At 48.7% G+C, this 22,035-nt stretch overlaps 1 protein-coding gene across 2 annotated transcripts in view; it reads left to right on the top strand.

Annotated features, from left to right (window-relative positions):
- The window catches only part of LOC116955738 (transforming growth factor-beta-induced protein ig-h3-like), a 254,790-nt gene that overhangs the window by 197,684 nt on the left and 35,071 nt on the right, over window positions 1–22,035 (top strand). For both annotated transcript variants that reach the window (XM_032977008.2, XM_032977009.2), the window contains exons 19-21: window positions 13,863–13,997; window positions 16,156–16,278; window positions 20,325–20,459. In XM_032977008.2, the coding sequence (XP_032832899.1) occupies window positions 13,863–13,997; window positions 16,156–16,278; window positions 20,325–20,459 (393 nt within the window). The remainder of the gene's footprint in view (window positions 1–13,862; window positions 13,998–16,155; window positions 16,279–20,324; window positions 20,460–22,035) is intronic.

Below are 22,035 nucleotides of genomic sequence, written 5' to 3'. Positions count from 1 at the left end.
CACAAAGACAGATCACCCAGTGTAGTCGCTGATGGATGTACAACCACCACAACAACCACTACAACCATGACCACAACCACTATCACCATCACACAAAGACAAAGACAGATCACCCAGTGTAGTCGCTGATGGATATACAACCACCACAACAACCACTACAACCATGACCACCACCACAACCACTATCACCATCACACAAAGACAGATCACCCAGTGTAGTCGCTGATGGATGTACAACCACCACAACAACCACTACAACCATGACCACCACCACAACCACTATCACCATCACACAAAGACAGATCACCCAGTGTAGTCGCTGATGGATGTACAACCACCACAACAACCACTACAACCATGACCACCACCACAACCACTATCACCATCACACAAAGACAGATCACCCAGTGTAGTCGCTGATGGATATACAACCACCACAACAACCACTACAACCATGACCACCACCACAACCACTATCACCATCACACAAAGACAGATCACCCAGTGTAGTCGCTGATGGATGTACAACCACCACAACAACCACTACAACCATGACCACCACCACAACCACTATCACCATCACACAAAGACAGATCACCCAGTGTAGTCGCTGATGGATGTACAACCACCACAACAACCACTACAACCATGACCACCACCACAACCACTGTCACCATCACACAAAGACAGATCACCCAGTGTAGTCGCTGATGGATATAAAACCACCACAACAACCACTACAACCATGACCACCACCACAACCACTATCACCATCACACAAAGACAGATCACCCAGTGTAGTCGCTGATGGATGTACAACCACCACAACAACCACTACAACCATGACCACCACCACAACCACTATCACCATCACACAAAGACAGATCACCCAGTGTAGTCGCTGATGGATGTACAACCACCACAACAACCACTACAACCATGACCACCACCACAACCACTGTCACCATCACACAAAGACAGATCACCCAGTGTAGTCGCTGATGGATATAAAACCACCACAACAACCACTACAACCATGACCACCACCACAACCACTATCACCATCACACAAAGACAGATCACCCAGTGTAGTCGCTGATGGATGTACAACCACCACAACAACCACTACAACCATGACCACCACCACTATCACCATCACACAAAGACAGATCACCCAGTGTAGTCGCTGATGGATATACAACCACCACAACAACCACTACAACCATGACCACCACCACTATCACCATCACACAAAGACAGATCACCCAGTGTAGTCGCTGATGGATGTACAACCACCACAACAACGACTATCACCATCACACAAAGACAGATCACCCAGTGTAGTCGCTGATGGATGTACAACCACCACAACAACCACTACAACCATGACCACCACCACAACCACTATCACCATCACACAAAGACAGATCACCCAGTGTAGTCGCTGATGGATGTACAACCACCACAACAACCACTACAACCATGACCACCACCACAACCACTATCACCATCACACAAAGACAGATCACCCAGTGTAGTCGCTGATGGATGTACAACCACCACAACAACCACTACAACCATGACCACCACCACTATCACCATCACACAAAGACAGATCACCCAGTGTAGTCGCTGATGGATATACAACCACCACAACAACCACTACAACCATGACCACCACCACAACCACTATCACCATCACACAAAGACAGATCACCCAGTGTAGTCGCTGATGGATGTACAACCACCACAACAACCACTACAACCATGACCACAACCACTATCACCATCACACAAAGACAGATCACCCAGTGTAGTCGCTGATGGATGTACAACCACCACAACAACCACTACAACCATGACCACAACCACTATCACCATCACACAAAGACAGATCACCCAGTGTAGTCGCTGATGGATATACAACCACCACACCAACCACTATCACCATCACACAAAGACAGATCACCCAGTGTAGTCGCTGATGGATATAAAACCACCACAACAACCACTACAACCATGACCACCACCACAACCACTATCACAATCACACAAAGACAGATCACCCAGTGTAGTCGCTGATGGATGTACAACCACCACAACAACCACTACAACCATGACCACCACCACAACCACTATCACCATCACACAAAGACAGATCACCCAGTGTAGTCGCTGATGGATATACAACCACCACAACAACCACTACAACCATGACCACCACCACAACCACTATCACCATCACACAAAGACAGATCACCCAGTGTAGTCGCTGATGGATGTACAACCACCACAACAACCACTACAACCATGACCACAACCACTATCACCATCACACAAAGACAGATCACCCAGTGTAGTCGCTGATGGATGTACAACCACCACAACAACCACTACAACCATGACCACCACCACAACCACTATCACCATCACACAAAGACAGATCACCCAGTGTAGTCGCTGATGGATATACAACCACCACACCAACCACTATCACCATCACACAAAGACAGATCACCCAGTGTAGTCGCTGATGGATATACAACCACCACAACAACCACTACAAAGACAGAGGTCACCCCCGTGTAGCCGCTCACGGATTCGCAACGGTTGGCTACGTTGCAGCGCCAAACAAGTTGAACATACACGCATCTGCAAACATACAACCCCAACCAGCACTACCGCGGCAAGCACTACGGCCACACAAACCCGTGTAGCCTGGACAGGCCGCAGGGGCAAGTGGCTGCTAGCGGGCAGCACCCACGAAGGCCGGAACGGCGCACGACGGGACGGGTTAGACAACGCCTTTGTCTCCCCCGGTGGCGATGTTTACTCCGCCACCGCGGCACGGCGCTCGTTTGCCGTGGGAATGCGATGAGCTGTGCAGCGGATTTATTTCTGATCCCCAGGAGGGGCCGGGTCATATTCTATGGGTGTTTCGGTAAAGTCACGTAGATAGGTTTCAAAGAAAATCAGCAAAAATCCACGACGTTTCGATCACAACACGAGCGGTGGTCACCAAGAAAAGGGGGGTTAGCCTCTAAAGGCAAACTGTCTATAAAGTAAACCCTACGGGCTACTTATTATTTTATTGTTTCCCTTCTTCGTGGTGACTTTACCGAAAGAACCAAGAATATGAATCCCTGCAGTCACGAAAGCTTTAAATCAAAATTCTTCGGGCAACTATCAAAGGTTTCTTCATGAAGCCATCCAGATATATAAACATAGACATAACTTCAACCGAGAAGATGAATACAAATTGAACAATCATTGGAAGGCTGTCATTAACCAGGTAATGCCTTAACTGGTTGTGGTTGTTTCCGACAGACCTGCTGGTTTTACTAGTACATGTTTTTCTATTCCCTCCATCCGTGTCCACACTCAGCTTCCCACTTCTAGCCCCCCCCCACTGCTCCCCCCCCCCCCAGCCTCACGTCCTCTCCCCCTAGCGCTCACGCAGCCCCCCCCCCCTTCCCCTACCCCCCCCCCTCTCTCTCCCCCCTTGCTCCTCCCCCTTTTCTCACCTATATAACCTCTTGCCACGGCAGCTCTCACGCCTACTTCAGCTATTTCCTTGCAGTGGCTGTTCCACCTGGCCGAAGATCGCTCGCGCTGCGATCGAAACGTCGTGATTTGTTTCATTCCATTTACATTTCTACCTACGCGACGTCACCGAAAGAAGCAAAGAGCATGGATCATTGCGGCAACCAAAGCTTCGAATCAAGGTTGTCTACAAAGGTTTAAAATGGGCGTATCCCAAGCGCGATGTCAGTGGTGGGTTTCCACCAATCAAAGGGCTGCCAGGTCATGTTCCCTTCTCCACCGTCCAATCAACTGTGATGAAGCCGACGGAACGTTCCGCCCGTGACTCTGCAGGGCTTCTGTGTGGGAGGCCTGCGCTCAGGAGTGGACTGACAACATAGGCAGTCCACTCTAACGAGCATCGTGGTTGTTGTTGTTGTTATTATTGTTATTATTGTTGTTGTTGTTTTTGCGTCCATGTGATTCTGACATCTATAATTTTGTTTTTTTTAATTAGTTTTATTCGCTTGATTTTTTTTGTTATTATTTTTTCTTTCTAAACGTGACTATACCAAAATAACCGAAGAATGTCAATGAAATGGACGACTGCGTCATTTCTGTAGCTAAGATTTAATGACGGGGCAGTACACGGACAGTGACGTGTGTGTGTACACCGTGTGTGTATGTGTGTGTACACTGTGTGTGTGTACACTGTGTGTGTACGTACACTGTGTGTGCGTACACTGTGTGTGTGTACACTGTGTGTGTGTGTGTACACTGTGTGTACACTGTGTGTGTGTGTACACTGTGTGTGTACACTGTGTGTGTGTACACTGTGTGTGTGTGTACACTGTGTGTGTACACTGTGTGTGTGTGTACACTGTGTGTGTACACTGTGTGTGTGTACACTGTGTGTGTGTGTACACTGTGTGTGTACACTGTGTGTGTGTACACTGTGTGTGTGTGCACTGTGTGTGTGTACACTGTGTGTGTGTGTACACTGTGTGTGTGTACACTGTGTGTGTACACTGTGTGTGTGTGTACACTGTGTGTGTACACTGTGTGTGTGTGTGCACTGTGTGTGTACACTGTGTGTGTGTGTACACTGTGTGTGTGTGTACACTGTGTGTGTGTACACTGTGTGTGTATACACTGTGTGTACACTGTGTGTGTGTGTGTACACTGTGTGTGTACACTGTGTGTGTGTACACTGTGTGTGTGTACACTGTGTGTGTACACTGTGTGTGTGTACACTGTGTGTGTGTGCACTGTGTGTGTACACTGTGTGTGTGTACACTGTGTGTGTGTGTGTACACTGTGTGTACACTGTGTGTGTGTGTGTACACTGTGTGTGTGTGTACACTGTGTGTGTGTGTACACTGTGTGTGTGTACACTGTGTTTGTGTGTGTGTACACTGTGTGTGCCTTTTAAAAGTGGAGTGAAAGAGAGACATTTGAAGTTGGGGGGGGGGGGGCTTTCTACCGAATATCTTGCCTCCCTGCACCTCCCCATGCCTCCCTGCACCTCCTGCGAAGCGCGCAAGGCCTCCGCACGCATGGTTCCTCGGCACCGGATGAAGCTGTCCCCCCCCCCCCCACCGGTCAGGCAGGAAACCAGCCGGCAAATCTTTATTGTAAATTGTAAGGGGAAGAAGAGGGAAAGAAAAGCAACGGACCACAAAAAAAATAATCCACGTCAGGAGATAAATAAATAACAGGAGGGACGGGTGGAAGGAAAAAAAATGGTGTATCTTGAAAATTACAATTACCATTAATATGCATTTGATATCGGACACGTGGAATCGATGCCGGCAACTGGGGGGGGGGATACATTTATTTTGTTGAAAACAATTATCACGCAATCGATGTTGTATATCTCTGAAGGGCAGCGCTGTGCGAGTTAATAAATTATTGACGAGTCTCTGAAGATCTCGTCGAGAGTAACGCCCCGGAAAGCCACAGCGACTACCGTGTCCTCGTCCCGCCAGCAGCAATACAACGTCGTGGTGACGACGATGACGACGACGATGACGTCGACGATGATGATAATGACGACAACGATGACGATGATGATGACGACGATGATGATGATAGCGACTATGATGATGGTAATGATTACGACGATGATGACGATGATGATGACGATGACGATGATGATGACGACAATGACGATGATGATGATAATTACGACTATGATAATGATTACGACGATGACGACAATGTTGATGATGATAATGATTACGACGATGATGACGATGATGATGATGATGACGATGACAACAATGATGATGATGACAACAATGATGCCACGATGATGATGATGATGACGACGGCGATGACCATGATGACGATGACGGCAAAGATGATGATAATGATTACGATGATGATGACGACGACAATGATGATGACGATCATGATTACGACGATGATGACGATGGTGATGACGATGACAACAATGATGATGACGACAATGACGACGATGATGACGACGACGGCGATGACGATGATGACGACGATGATGATAATGATGACGACGATGATGACGACGACAATGATGATGATGACGATAATGATTACGACGATGATGACGATGGTGATGACGATGACAACAATGATGATGACAATGACGATGACGATGATGACGGTGACGACGATGATTACGATGATGACGACGACGATGATGACGGCGACGACGACGATGATGACGACGATGATGACGACGATGACGACGACGATAAGAACGATGACGACAATGACAGTGACGACGACGGTGACGGTGGCGATGATGAGCACAGTGGCTCGATTGACCGCGTGACGGTAACCGTGTTCACGGCGCAATTATAATTAATCAACCTCGAGCTGATCTTAACTTTTTAGAATTGCTGCGACTCTTGCCATGACGAATGCCCGATGTATTTTGCCGAGTTTCGGGTATTACCCTCGCTGCTGTAGAGATTCCACGCACACCGAATATGCCGTATCACGCTTAAGGCGAGCATCCGCTCACCGGCACCTAAGCCTGAATTCATCTAACTTGATGCTACGGTAATGCGATCGTAAGATACTTGAAATCCTTTCCCCGCGATTTCAGAAGTGCCTCGCCGCATGCTAAGCTCGCAGCCACAGCGTGAACACTTAAGCTATACTGCTGTGAAATTTAGCAATGACGAATTTTTTTTTTTTACGTATTTTTTTTTTTAAACACCGGCCCTTTTTCGAACCGCAGTTATATTCGTGACTGTCCCCGTGTAAGAGAAGATAACGGATCGCGATGATTTCGCATCTTGTTAGGCGGAGGTCTTCTGAAGTTCAGTCGCAGTTGTGGTTTTTGCGAGCGTATTCAGTTCTGCACACGTCCTCGGTTCTGAAGGCGTCTTCATTTCTGAAGACGAATTCAAGACGTCTTCATTTTTGAAGACGCATTCATTTTTAAAGACGTCTTCAGCTCCGAAGATATCTTCAATCCTGCAGACGTCTTCAATTCTGCAGACGTCTTAAATTCTGAAGACGAATTGAAGACGTCTTCACATTTAAAGACGTCTTCATTTTTAAAGACGTCTTCATTTATGAAGACGACTTTCGTTCTGAAGACGTCTTCATCTCTGAAGACGCCTTAATTTTTAAAGACGTCTTCACTTCTGAAGATATCTTCAATACTGCAGACGTCTTCATTTCTGAAGACGTCTGCAGGATTGAAGACGAATTGAAGACGTCTTCATATTTAAATACGTCTTCATTTTTAAAGGCGTCTTCATTTATGAAGACGACTTCAGTTCTGAAGACGTCTTCATTTCTGAAGACGCCTTAATTTTTACCGACGTCTTCATTTCTGAAGACGCCTTAATTTTTAAAGACGTCTTCACTTCTGAAGATATCTTCAATCCTGCAGACGTCCTCATTTCTGAAGACGAATTGAAGACGTCTTCATATTTAAAGACGTCTTCCTTTATGAAGACGACTTCAGTTCTGAAGACGTCTTCATTTCTGAAGACGCCTTAATTTTTACCGACGTCTTCATTTCTGAAGATTCATTTTCAGTTCTGAAGACGCCTTAATTTTTAAAGACGTCTTCACTTCTGAATATATCTTCAATATTGCAGACGCCTTCATTTCTGAAGACGAATTGAGGACGTCTTCATATTTAAAGACGTCTTCATTTTTAAAGACGTCTTCATTTATGAAGACGACTTCAGTTCTGAAGACGTCTTCATTTATGAAGACGCCTTAATTTTTAAAGACGTCTTCACTTCTGAATATATCTTCAATACTGCAGACGTCCTCATTTCTGAAGACGAATTGAAGACGTCTTCATTTTTAAAGACGTCTTCATTTTGAAAGACGTCTTCATTTATGAAGACGACTTTCGTTCTGAAGACGTCTTCATTTATGAAGACGCCTTAATTTTTATCGACGTCTTCATTTCTGAAGACGCCTTAATTTTTAAAGACGTCACTTCTGAAGATATCTTCAATCCTCCAGATGTCTTTATTTATGAAGACGTCTGCAGGATTGAAGACGAATTGAAGATGTCTTCATTTTTAAAGACGTCTTCATTTCTGAAGACGCCTTAATTTTTAAAGACGTCTTCATTTCTGAAGACGACTTCAGTTCTGAAGACGTCTTCATTTCTGAAGACGCCTTAATTTTTACCGACGTCTTCATTTCTGAAGACGCCTTAATTTTTAAAGACGTCTTCATTTATGAAGACGACCTCAGTTCTGAAGACGTCTTCATTTCTGAAGACGCCTTAATTTTTACCGACGTCTTCATTTCTGAAGACGCCTTAATTTTTAAAGACGTCTTCATTTCTGAAGACGACTTCAGTTCTGAAGACGTCTTCATTTCTGAAGACGCCTTAATTTTTACCGACGTCTTCATTTCTGAAGACGCCTTAATTTATCAAGACGTCTTCACTTCTGAAAACGCTCGTTGGCTACCCCCCCCCCCCCTCCCACCACCACCACCCACCCCGAAAAGTAAGAGAAAACGCGCAAAAATTTTGTGTTTGCGGGACTTCGCCAACCAAAGTGAACACGGTGGTCTTAATTTAAAAAAATATAAAAAATAAGGAAGCAGAAGACCCCCGCTCAGCCCTCCGTCGCACGAACTCTCACACGGCGGTACGCGTCGCGACTCGCGTGCGACAGCTTGCGAAACGCGACGAGGAGTTCGCGAGGTTTGTGCGTTTGTGCGTTTCGTTAAACGAAGTCGAGGTATTGCAAACGCGCATTTTCGATGCGCGGACCCTCCGGCAACCGCAGTCATAGAAATTGTTTTTTTTCCCCTTTTAGCTGGCACAAAAACTGACACCTTTATTCAAGGCATCGTGTTTGCAATAAGCACAACACAAGCGGTCAAAATGCAAACAAAAATAGACAACTCTGATAATAATAATATTGGCACTGTCCTTGAATTTGATTGGTCCACACCCGAGACGGTTTTTCTTAGAGCCTAGTCTCCACTGGTGTTGGACCAGAAGACGCCAAAAGGCGTGCAACTCAAAAACAGCGCACCATCAGAGTATTGAGGGCTCGGGGTGAGCATTTACATTATGAGACCTCCTTTGCCAGTAACAAGATATAGTAATAGGTTTTTACCCCTTTTAACTGGCACAAAAACTGACACCTTTATTCAAGGCATCATGTTTGCAATAACCACAACACAAGCAGTCAAGATGCAAACAAAAGAGACAACTCTGATAATAATATGAATATAATAAGAAAAGCCGTCTGGGGTGTGGACCAATCAAATTCAAGGACAGTGCATATTATTATTATAAGAGTTGTCTCTTTTTGTTTGCATTTTGACTGCTTGTGTTGTGGTTATTGCAAACATGATGCCTTGAATAAAGGTGTCAGTTTTTGTGCCAGTTAAAAGGGTAAAACCTATTTCTATATCTTGTTACTGGCAAAGAAGCTCTCATAATGTAAAAAAAACCGCAGTCATATTGTCGCCTGTGCGTTGCTATAAACTGTTAAAACTTCGTAACTATTTTATTTTACCGGGTGAGATTTATATATAGCTCTTTTTCAGAAGCGACCTGGCTATCACGAATGGTAGCTCAACGAAGTGGCTTATCGTCATCACTTTGAAATTTATAGCAGCTGAATACTATTGACTGCGTGATGTGGAGGTGAAAACTGGAGGACGCGGAGAAAAATGCCACGGGGAAAGAGAGATAGAGAGAGAGAGACACGCAAACTCAAAATATAGAGGCAGACGTCAGGGTCGGGATCGAACCCACGACCTCCTGCATACCAGGCGAGGTAGTTAACATCTCCTAGCCACCGTGATGATGATGAGAGAGAGAGAGACACGCAAACTCCAAATATACAGCAGCAGGCGTCAGGGTCAGGATTGAACCCACGACGTCCTGTATACTAGGCGAGGTAGTTAACATCTCCTAGCCACCGTGATGATGATGATGATGAGAGAGAGACACGCAAACTCAAAATATACAGCAGGCATCGTCAGGGTCGGGATCGAAGCCACGACCTCCTGCACACCAGGCGAGGTAGTTAACATCTCCTAGCCACCGTGATGATGATGATGATGAGAGAGAAAGAGAGATAGACACGCAAACTCAAAATATAGAGGCAGACGTCAGGGTCAGGATCGAACCCACGACCTCCTGTATACTAGGCGAGGTAGTTAACATCTCCTAGCCACCGTGATGATGATGATGAGAGAGAGAGACACGCAAACTCAAAATATACAGCAGGCATCGTCAGGGTCGGGATCGAAGCCACGACCTCCTGCATACCAGGCGAGGTAGTTAACATCTCCTAGCCACCGTGATGATGATGATGATGAGAGAGAGAGAGACACGCAAACTCAAAATATAGAAGCAGGCGTCAGGGTCGGGATCGAACCCACGACCTCCTGCACACCAGGCGAAGTAGTTAACATCTCCTAGCCACCGTGATGATGATGAGAGAGAGAGAGACACGTAAACTCAAAATATATCTCCTAGCCACCATTCTCCATGGACCTCACGACGGTTTCCCGTGAACAAATGTCACTCCTCAAATGCACGCGAACCTTGCAGTAGGAAAACAAAGCCCCGTTGACACTCCGCGGAGCGTTGTACATGTTCAACGGCACTTCGAACCATCTCGGATTGTGCAGAGTCGCACGCGCGCGTACACGCAGTAATCAATATTAGGCAGTGGAGCTAAAAATACCGGAACAAGAAAACAAAATAAGAGAAAAATCGATGCAAGCCTCACTGAAGGGCACGGCTGTCCCGTCCAATGAACGCTTGACAACACTTTATTAAACATAATAGCGACTTCACACGGAAATTAAACACGGTGATGTGTGCATCGTTAAAAAACCCTCCGTTTGCTGTCCCTCATGAGCCACTAGCTGCTTCTAGATTTGAAGTTTTCGTGACTGCAATGATCCATACTCTTTGGTTCTTTCGGTAAAGTCACGTGGGTAGAAATAATATATTTTTTGCTGTGCCAGTTACACTAGCTGCTTGTCGGCTATCCTACCACTGCTGCTGCTTGATGATGATGATATGAGAGATGTGTTAGGCGAATGTTAACGACCTCGCCCGGTATGCGGGAGGTCGTGGGTTCGAATGCTTGTCGCATCATCATGGCAACCACTCATTTCGGGCCGCCGGGCATTCGCGCGTGGGCAGGATGGGGCAGGACGTGGTAAATAATTCACGCTGTGCCAGGGCTCGGCAAGTCAGCTGTGCCAGCCAGAGTCTGCCAAGTAGCCAATCAGGAAGGGCGGCGGAGTTAAACGGTGAGCCCAGCCAAAGCAGTTGAACCCATGAAGGTGATTTAAGGCATTTAAGGTGGCGGGATTTTAACGACCTCGCCCCGTATACGGGGCCGTCCATAAATGACGTCACGCATCTAGGGGGGGGGGGGGGTGTCAGACATTTGTGACGATGTGTGACGAGGGGGGGGGGTTTGAGAAATGTGACGTCACATCAAAATGCGCAACTTTAACTAAATATAGACAACACGTTCTACTTAATTAAATAGACTTTTTAATAAATGTGTTCTCCTACAACATCACATTAAATACGCACTACAATAACAATAGTTTAAAGCGATTTGAAGCATGTTTTATTTTTTTGGGGGAGGGGGGGAGGGCAGAGCTTTGTGACGTCATATTTGAGGGGGGGTCTGACATTTTGTGACGTCGTGTGACAAAGGGGGGGGGGGGTAAAAAATCGTCCAAAATTGAGTGACGTCATTTATGGACGGCCCCTACGGGAGTTCGTGGGTTCGATCCCCGATCCTGACGATGCCTGCTGCTGTATATTTTGAGTTTGCGTGTCTCTCTCTCTCATCATCACGGTGGCTAGGAGATGTTAACTACCTCGCCTGGTATACAGGAAGTCGTGGGTTCGATCCCCGATCCTGACGATGCCTGCTGCTGTATATTTGGAGTTTGCGTGTCTCTCTCTCTCATCATCACGGTGGCTAGGAGATGTTAACTACCTCGCCTGGTATACAGGAAGTCGTGGGTTCGATCCCCGATCCTGACGATGCCTGCTGCTGTATATTTGGAGTTTGCGTGTCTCTCTCTCTCTCTCCGTGGCCGTGTAGATTTTTATCCGGGTCCTCCGTGTTCTTTTTTCCCTCCGCGTTTAGAATGAACATCACGCGTTCAAGAGTATTTGGCTGCTATTAATTTCTACACGATGATAGACCACTTCGTTGAGCTTTCATTTGTGATAGCCAGGTCGCTTCTGCAAAAAACGGCGATATAGCTCAGCGTGCCTTACCTGGTGAATTAAAAATAAAATAGTCAATAGCTCAGCAATTATGGGCGAGGAGAGATTTTACCGAGAAGATGTTTTTCCAACTCTCGTAACTTCACCCACGGATGTTTCTCGAGATTGGCTGGTGAAAATTCCGGAGGATGATGTGACTACGGTCAAAGAAGAATCGTCTTGAGACCTTCCCTTACCCACAGCTGAACGAACTATTTACGCAGTCTCTTTACGTTCTACCAGGTAAGGCAGCGCTGAGCTGCGTCGCTTTTTTTCAGAGGCGACCTAGCCACAAATGATAGCCCAACGAGAAGTGGCTTGTCACGTGGAAATTCCTAAATACTCTTAGCGCACGTCGATTATAAATGTGGAGGGAAAAACCGGAGGACCCGGAGAAAAATCCACGCGACCACGGGCAGAGAGACACACACAGACTCCAAATATACAGCAGGCGTCAGGGTCGGCATCGAACCGGCGACCTCCTGTATACCAGGCGAGGGAGTTAACATCTCCTAGCCACCGCGGCGCCACCAAATTGTTTAGATCTTGAGTCCGACTCTCCACGGCGGCAATGAACGCTTCTCAAAGCGATAGCAGCAGCAGCAGCATCGGCAGCACGGAGAATGGCCATCAAATCTGTTGACGTTCGCGATGCTTCTACGATGGTCGATGGTATCGACGATAACACCGCCGATGACGGAACTCTTTGGTGATGATGATGATGAAAATATTGAAAATAGTGACGATTATCTTCATTAGCCTCACGGGCAATGGTAATGATAATGGAAATATGAAAGATAAATTAATCTGAGTTGGCGGTCATCACTTTGTGATGAGTCATAACAATGGCCCGGACAGCAACAAAAACCATGGCAATTCGACAAACGTTCACGTTTGGTCCGCGAGAACCGCGGTTATAATTTAAAGCGGTGGGTGGCGTTGTTCGTGAATGCGACGCACAGCAGGGAGTACAATAGGCGTGCAAGGCAGGAGACAATGGATGTCTATTGTGAGGCTCTCGCCAGAGGCAGAAAATCTATCGCGCTGGGGAATGTGTGTGTGTGTGCGCGCGCCGACTGAAAAAAATATTGAGATTCGCCCAGATTTCATTGAGAAAGCTGCACACGCACGCAGTCTCTGCTAGTTTGCTACGACGATGATGGTGGTGGTAGTGGTGGCGATGAAGATTCTGGTGATTTCTTTCTAAATAAATGACCCTGCGTGGATTGTTTGGCCGGTCGCTTTAGTTTTATTTTTCGTAACTTTTTGTTGAGAATTCTTTAGTTAGTTTTTTTTGGTTAGTTTTTTTTCTGGCAAGTTTTTATTCGTGTAGTTTTTTTTCGTTAGCTTTTTTTTACGTAAAAACAAAATGACCCTTTGGCAATAGCTCACGGTAGCAGGAAAAAAAAAAAACCTCCCCACAGCCACTAAAAAAGAAACCTGAACACCCAAACTCCGCGCCGGAAGATCAGCAATCCCACTCGCTAGGCCCGCCTGCTGCAGGCGACTTCCTCGTCCGCGAGACGGGCGCTGTGTCACTCGATGACGATGGCGGATTTGACGACGTCGATGTCCGCCCCCGCCCTCGCCCCACCAGGCTGGGAGATCATCGCGACCGTCGTCAAGAAGGAGGTGCCGAGGTTCCCTTCCCAAGTGGTGACCGAGGGCGATCGGCTCGTCATCAGCGCTGACAGCGAGCTCCCCAGCGACATCCTCAGCACCATCCGATCGAGTGAGAGCGACCTGGAGCCCGGCTCACGTAGCCCGGCTCTAGCCCTGCCCACGTAGCCCGGCTCTAGCCCTGCTCTAGCCCTGCTCTAGCCCTGCTCACGTGGCCCGGCTCACGTAGCCCGGCTCACGTAGCCCGGCTCTAGCCCGGCTCTAGCCCTGCTCTAGCCCAGCTATAGCCCTGCTCACGTAGCCCGGCTCTAGCCCTGCTCTAGCCCTGCTCTAGCCCTGCTCTAGCCCGGCTATAGCCCTGCTGTAGCCCTGCTCTAGCCCTGCTCTAGCCCGGCTATAGCCCCGCTCACGTAGCCCGGCTCTAGCCCTGCTCTAACCCGGCTCTAGCCCTGCTCTAGCCCGGCTCTAGCCCTGCTCTAGCCCCGCTCACGTAGCCCGGCTCTAGCCCTGCTCTAGCCCTGCTCTAGCCCTGCTCTAGCCCCGCTCACGTAGCCCTGCTCTAGGCCTGCTTTAGCCCCGCTCACGTAGCCCGGCTCTAGCCCTGCCCACGTAGCCCGGCTCTAGCTCTGCTCTAGCCCCGCTCACCTCGCCTTGCTCTAGCCCTGCTCTAGCCCTGCCCACGTAGCCCTGCTTTAGCCCTGCTCTAGCCCCGCTCTAGCCCGGCTCTAGCCCTGCTCTAGCTCTGCTCTAGCCCTGCTCATGTAGCCCGGCTCTAGCCCTGCTCTAGCTCTGCTCTAGCCCTGCTCAAGTAGCCCGGCTCTAGCCCTGCTCTAGCTCTGCTCTAGCCCTGCTCATGTAGCCCGGCTCTAGCCCTGCTCTAGCCCTGCTCACGTAGCCCGGCTCTAGCTCTGCTCTAGCCCTGCTCTAGCCCCGCTCTAGCCCTGCTCTAGCCCTGCTCTGGCGTGGCCCTGCGCGAAAGAAGTTCAACTTACGTGACACCCAACAGGACAGGCAGGAGGATACTTTTATTATTTTTAAAAGACCCTGAGACTGCCCTTTCCTGGGCCGCGTTGTCGCTTGAGCCACGAGTGGCGAGGGCACCGGTCGCACCGATAGCACAGGTGACACAGGTGGCACAGGTGGCACAGGTGGCATCAGTGGCACAGGTAACACAGGTGGCACCGGTGACACAGGTGGCACAGGTGACACAGGTGGCACAGGTGGCACAGGTGGCATCGGTGGCACAGGTGGCACAGGTGGCACCGGTCACACCGATGGCATCGGTGGCACAGGTGGCACAGGTGGCACAGGTGGCACAGGTAACACAGGTGGCACAGGTGGCATCAGTGGCACAGGTGACACAGGTGGCACAGGTGGCATCGATGGCATAGGTGGCACAGGTGGCACAGGTGGCACAGGTGGCACACGTGGCACAGGTAACACAGGTGGCACCGGTGGCACAGGTGGCACAGGTGGCACAGGTGGCATCGATGGCACAGGTGGCACAGGTGGCACAGGTGGCATCGATGGCATAGGTGGCACAGGTGGCACAGGTGGCACAGGTGGCATCGGTGGCACAGGTAACACAGGTGACACATGTGGCACAGGTGGCACAGGTAACACAGGTGACACAGTTGGCACAGGTGACACAGGTGACACAGGTGGCACAGGTGGCACAGGTGACACAGGTGGCACAGGTGGCACAGGTGGCATAGGTGGCACAGGTGGCACAGGTGGCACAGGTGGCACAGGTGGCATCGGTGGCACAGGTGGCACAGGTGACACAGGTGGCACAGGTGGCACCGATGGCACAGGTGACACAGGTGGCACAGGTGACACAGGTGACACAGGTGGCACAGGTGGCACAGGTGACACAGGTGGCACAGGTGGCACAGGTCGCACCGATGGCACAGGTGGCACAGGTGGCACACGTGGCACAGGTGGCACAGGTGGCACAGGTGACACAGGTGGCACAGGTGGCATCGGTGGCACAGGTAACACAGGTGACACATGTGGCACAGGTGGCACAGGTAACACAGGTGACACAGTTGGCACAGGTGGCATCAGTGGCACAGGTGACACAGGTGGCACAGGTGACACAGGTGGTACAGGTAACACAGGTGGCACAGGTGGCACAGGTGGTACAGGTAACACAGGTAACACAGGTGGCACAGGTGGCACAGGTGGCACCGATGAAGGAAGGCGGCCGCCCCACCCCGTCCTGCTGCACCACCGCCACGTGGGCACGCTGACTTGCGCGTCTCCCACAGGTGGCATCACCAAGATCACGGTGCGCAAGTTGGTCATCAACCCGGACGGCACGCAGAGCACGCAGGTGTTTAACCTGGAGGGCGGCAACCTGGAGGAGCAGATCCGCCGCCTCATGGAGGACGGTAAGGAAATGGACGTGAACCAATCAAATCGACGTGAACCAATCAAATCGACGTGAACAAATTGACGTGAACCAATCAAATCGACGTGAACATATCGACGTGAACCAATCAAATCGACGTGAACGAATCAGATCGACGTGAACAAATCGACGTGAACAAATCAAATCGACGTGAACGAATCAAATCGACGTGAACAAATCGACGTGAATAAATCAAATCGACGTGAACATATCGACGTGAACAAATCGACGTGAACAAATCGACGTGAACAAATCAAATCGACGTGAACGAATCAGATCGACGTGAACAAATCGACGTGAACAAATCAAATCGACGTGAGCAAATCGACGTGAACAAATCAAATCGACGTGAACAAATCAAATCGATGTGAACAAATCAAAGCGACGTAAACAAATCGAATCGATGTGAACAAATCAAATCGTCGTGAACAAATCAAACCGACGTGAACAAATCAAATCGACGTGAACAAATCGACGTGAACAAAATCCGCGGAAGGCGGCACGCGCGACCCAACACACATTCACGATTGATCCATTTTAATTAAAAAAATGTGCCCAGAATTATTAACCCGCGGACCTAAGAAGCGGGCGGCACAATTAGGGGAATCGATGATGCAGATGTGTGAATTGATCCTCGATAGCAGTATTCCATAAAGGTGGCCGAAGCAATCGGCCACGTGAGTGCCTCTCGCCTTGATGGGGGAGGGCAACGCTTATCAGGCGAAAGCGTGGCGTTGACTAATAATCAGCGACAACACAAAAGGGATTGGGCACAAAAAAACACGAAGCTGTTTTTTGTTTGTTTTCAATGCACACACGTTTTTGTTAGCGCTCAAAAGTAGAAGATAAATGATTATGACCGGCAGAATTAATTAAAATTTTCATAGCTCAGCTCCACCAACGGAGGTCGCCAATTTGCATGTAAATTCTGATGTAAAGCTTTCGTGACTGCAGGGATTCATATTATTGGTTCTTTCGGTAAAGTCACCTAGAAGGGAAACAATATAATAATACAAAATATATAAAACATTTTCGATTTAAAGCTTTCGTGACTGCAAGGATTCATCTTCTTTGGTTCTTTCGGTAAAGTCACGTAGAATGAGAATAAAATAATAAATTGATAAAATAAAATAATACAATAAAATTCCCACGACGTTTCGGCCAGAACACAAGCGGCCTTCATCAGGTGAAGGGACGAGACTGTCTGGAGGACAGCGCTGGAGCGAACAAAGCCACGCTCAGATCGCGACCTTTAAGCTGTGTGAGAAGAAACAAAGCGCCTTGACAAAGGAATTAGCATAGAATTTAGCATTGAAATAGCTGAGTGATTAGCTTGTGACTGGTCACAGAAATGGCTATGTTAAAGTCAAAGCATACACATCCACAGAGGCACCCCTTGACAAAGGAAATTAGCATCGAATTTAGCATTGAAATAGCTGAGTGATTAGCTTGTGACTGGTCACAGAAATGGCTATGTTAAAGTATACACTACACTATATAATGAATACTACATAGTAAACCAATAAAAAACTAAAATATAAATTACCTCAATGTTATCAAGAAACTCTATATATTCTCCAATCAGCTAAGCTACCAACAATAAGTCGTTATATATCACAATGCTATATGGCGAAAAAATGGGTGAATTCTTACCCTCAACTTTAGCAACACGGATAGCTACGGGTCCCGTTCAGACAGACGAGTTCATCCATGGTCGGAACGGAGGAGGGGGAGAGAGACAGCTACGAGGCGCTGTTATACTCCATGTTGTAAACCATACCATTAACCGTGGTGTGAGAGGTATTAAGAGTCAATGCCAGCGAAAGAGCTGCGGTCTGAAGGTCATCGTAAAATACAATTAATTAAGAACGGAAATGGTTTAAAACATCTTTCCAATGGTTACTAAGCCAGAATCCATCTTCTCGGTTGAAATTGGTTTAAAACATCTTTCCAATGGTTACTAAGCCAGAATCCATCTTCTCGGTTGAAATTGTCTCTGTGCCTGTATATGTAAATGGCCTCATGAACGAATCTCTCATGGTAGCCGGTTGGTTTGCAAAGAACCTCCGTCTTGGATAAGTCAATGTCACCGAAAGAACCAAAGAAGAAATATAAAACAATAAAATTCTCACGACGTTTCGACTGCAACACAAGCAATGATCATCAGGTGTGAAAACCACAACAAGAAAATTATTATTTTATTGTTTGCCTTCTACGTGACTTTACCGAAAGAACCAAGAATATAATGTGCATGTAGGTACGTTGAACTTCTTTCGCACCGTACGTAGCCAACCGTGCTAATGGGAGGTGCACTGTTGAGTCTACGGGCAGTGTTAGTCTATGGGTAGTGTTGAGTCTGTGGGCAGTGTTGAGTCTATGGGTAGTGTTGAGTCTGTGGGCAGTGTTGAGTCTATGGGCAGTGTTGAGTCTATTGGCAGTGTTGAGTCTACGTGCAGCGTTGAGTCTATGGGTAGTGTTGAGTCTATGGTCAGTGTTGAGTCTATGGGTAGTGTTGAGTCTATGGGGTAGTGTTGAGTCTATGGTGCAGTGTTGAGTCTATGGGCAGTGTTGAGTCTATGGGTAGTGTTGAGTCTATGGGCAGTGTTGAGTCTACGGGTAGTGTTGAGTCTATGGGTAGTGTTGAGTCTATGGGTAGTGTTGAGTCTATGGGCAGTGTTGAGTCTATGGGTAATGTTAAGTCTATGGGCAGTGTTGAGTCTATGGGTAGTGTTGAGTCTATGGGCAGTGTTGAGTCTATGGACAGTGTTGAGTCTACGGGCAGTGTTGAGTCTATGGGCAGTGTTGAGTCTACGGGCAGTGTTGAGTCTACGGGCAGTGTTGAGTCTACGGGCAGTGTTGAGTCTATGGGCAGTGTTGAGTCTACGGGCAGTGTTGAGTCTATGGGCAGTGTTGAGTCTACGGGCAGTGTTGAGTCTACGGGCAGTGTTGAGTCTACGTGCAGCGTTGAGTCTATGGGTAGTGTTGAGTCTATGGTCAGTGTTGAGTCTATGGGTAGTGTTGAGTCTATGGGGTAGTGTTGAGTCTATGGTGCAGTGTTGAGTCTATGGGCAGTGTTGAGTCTATGGGTAGTGTTGAGTCTATGGGCAGTGTTGAGTCTACGGGTAGTGTTGAGTCTATGGGTAGTGTTGAGTCTATGGGTAGTGTTGAGTCTATGGGTAGTGTTGAGTCTATGGGGAGTGTTGAGTCTGTGGGCAGTGTTGAGTCTATGGGTAGTGTTGAGTCTATTGGCAGTGTTGAGTCTATGGGCAGTGTTGAGTCTATGGGTAGTGTTGAGTCTATGGGCAGTGTTGAGTCTATGGACAGTGTTGAGTCTACGGGCAGTGTTGAGTCTATGGGCAGTGTTGAGTCTACGGGCAGTGTTGAGTCTACGGGCAGTGTTGAGTCTACGGGCAGTGTTGAGTCTATGGGCAGTGTTGAGTCTACGGGCAGTGTTGAGTCTACGGGCAGTGTTGAGTCTATGGGCAGTGTTGAGTCTACGGGCAGTGTTGAGTCTATGGGCAGTGTTGAGTCTACGGGCAGTGTTGAGTCTACGGGCAGTGTTGAGTCTACGGGCAGTGTTGAGTCTATGGGCAGTGTTGAGTCTATGGGCAGTGTTGAGTCTATGGGCAGTGTTGAGTCTATGGGTAGTGTTGAGTCTACGGGCAGTGTTAGTCTATGGTCAGTGTTGAGTCTACGGGCAGTGTTGAGTCTATGGGCAGTGTTGAGTCTATGGGCAGTGTTGAGTCTATGGGCAGTGTTGAGTCTATGGGCAGTACGTACGTACGTCGGACTTCTTCCGCACCGTATACGTAGCCAACCGTACTGATCGGTAGTTTGCTTTCAGACCGTCTCACGCCTCGCCGACCCCGTGCCCCCCGCACCAGACGTGCGTGACACAGAAGCTCCCGTAGCTCATCGGATTCCCCGCCGCTACTGCTGCTGCTGCTGCCCGCTCCAAAGGTCCCGGCCTCTGACTCCGCCGTGTCGCCACCACCCCCCCCCCCCCGCCCCCCCCCCGCGGTCCAGGCTGGGAGATGTTCCTGAGGATCGTGAAGGTGAAGCCCAGGATCGTGACCATCCGCGTGATCACCGTGGGCGACCGCATGATCATCGAGGGCGACGGCTACATCACCGACGACATCCTGAAAGAGGTCAACACGGGTGAGCTTGGCGGATCGCGACGCAGGGCGGACGAACGCGGCGCACCGCACTGCTACTACTGCTACACAGCGGCACCCCCGTTGACGAGCACCCCTGTCCACGGCAAAAGCCGCTCAACGACGGGCCGAGCAAGGTTCGCTCTCGATGGCGTCGGAACGAACTACGCCTCGGACGTGTATTTCCTGGACTCGCTGCACGACCAAATCGCTCAACGGCCCGTTTCGCGGAACCGATCGCCGGCCGTCAAGGGGTGCTTCATGCTGTACGCAGCACATGGTCCGCGTTCGTACAGTGCAGCCACTGCACCCAGCCGCCTTTGTCTCCCTCGTGGCGATGTTTTTTTTTTTTTTTTTTTCCCAGCTCACTCACGTGAGGCTGAGTTTACCTAAAGGAGGCCCAGGGCCGTTTCAGTGAGCGGGATTCAAACTCGGTTTTTTGTCGGCGCTTGGCGCCGCTCGCCGACCACTGCCCTGCTACTCCCCACGGCAATGCACCGCCGTTTCCCACAGAGGTATACACACACACACACACTTGATGTACACAGTTGCAGGCAATCGTCACTTGGTGTTGGCCGCGAGCGGGAATCGAACTCGGGTCGCCGGGTTCGGAGCCACCACTTCCTACGCAGCCGCCACCACCACTTCTGCTCAGCTCCAGGGCAAATGTGACCTACGGAGATTGAGATTGTCAGGGCAAAGTTGAACAATTTCATTTGCGTGTGTGTGTGTGTGTACTTCATTCTGCCTCTTTAGGTGCAGCCAAGGTTGGTGATTTATTTGTTTGTTTCACATGAGACATTGTGTTCTTGCGGTTAATGGACTTGCACAGAGAATGTATCTCTCACGAACTCAAACTGGGCCCTCGGCAAACAGGCCCACTTCCAGATCACGTTTAAAAAAAGGTCTCGTTCGGGGGAAATGTCCGTGCCACTCTGCGCCGTTGACATTTCCCCGTGGCCGGCGACGGCGGCGATAACGCCTTGAAGTCGTTCGTGGAAGGCGCCTTACGAGTGAAAATGTAAATTGTTATCGTAACAGCTGCACACCCCTAATGAAGTGCACGCTTCATATTCTTAGCTCTTTCGGTAAAGTAAAGTACCGAAAGAGCCAAGAATATGAATTACTGCAGTCACGAAAGCTTTAAATCGAAATTTGAAGTGCACGCTGTGGAAATACGCGGCAGCGTCGCGTATACAAAGTCACAGACTTGCGGTCAGCGTTTCTTCGGAAGGGCGCGTCCAGAATTGCGACCAATTCCGGCGTCGTGCCCACAGCGTCTCAGACGTCGTTGCCTTGGCAAAAGGTGGCATGAGTTTTCCCGATTGCAACAAAAAAAATAAAAGTTCGATTCTGCCCCGAATTCGATATAGGGTGGTGGTCCCAGTTGCTCGGTTCTCGGGTTAACGTGGTCCGTTGTCATTTATACGAGTTCATTTTAACCGCTGGCTGGTCTTCACACCTGATAGGCTCACAGCGATGGCATCAACTTTAACCCCCTCCCCCCCCTCTATTTAAGACCAAACGGGCCGTCCATAAATGACGTCACGCACCTGGGGGGGGGGGGGGTCAGATATTGT

The sequence above is a fragment of the Petromyzon marinus genome, chromosome 61 (genome assembly GCF_048934315.1).
Source record: "Petromyzon marinus isolate PM22_M1 ecotype Great Lakes invasive population chromosome 61, UKy_Petmar_22M1.pri1.0, whole genome shotgun sequence".
NCBI lineage: Eukaryota > Metazoa > Chordata > Hyperoartia > Petromyzontiformes > Petromyzontidae > Petromyzon > Petromyzon marinus.
The sequence above is the reverse complement of the archived record's forward strand: the minus strand, read 5'-3'. Positions and strand labels throughout refer to the sequence as shown.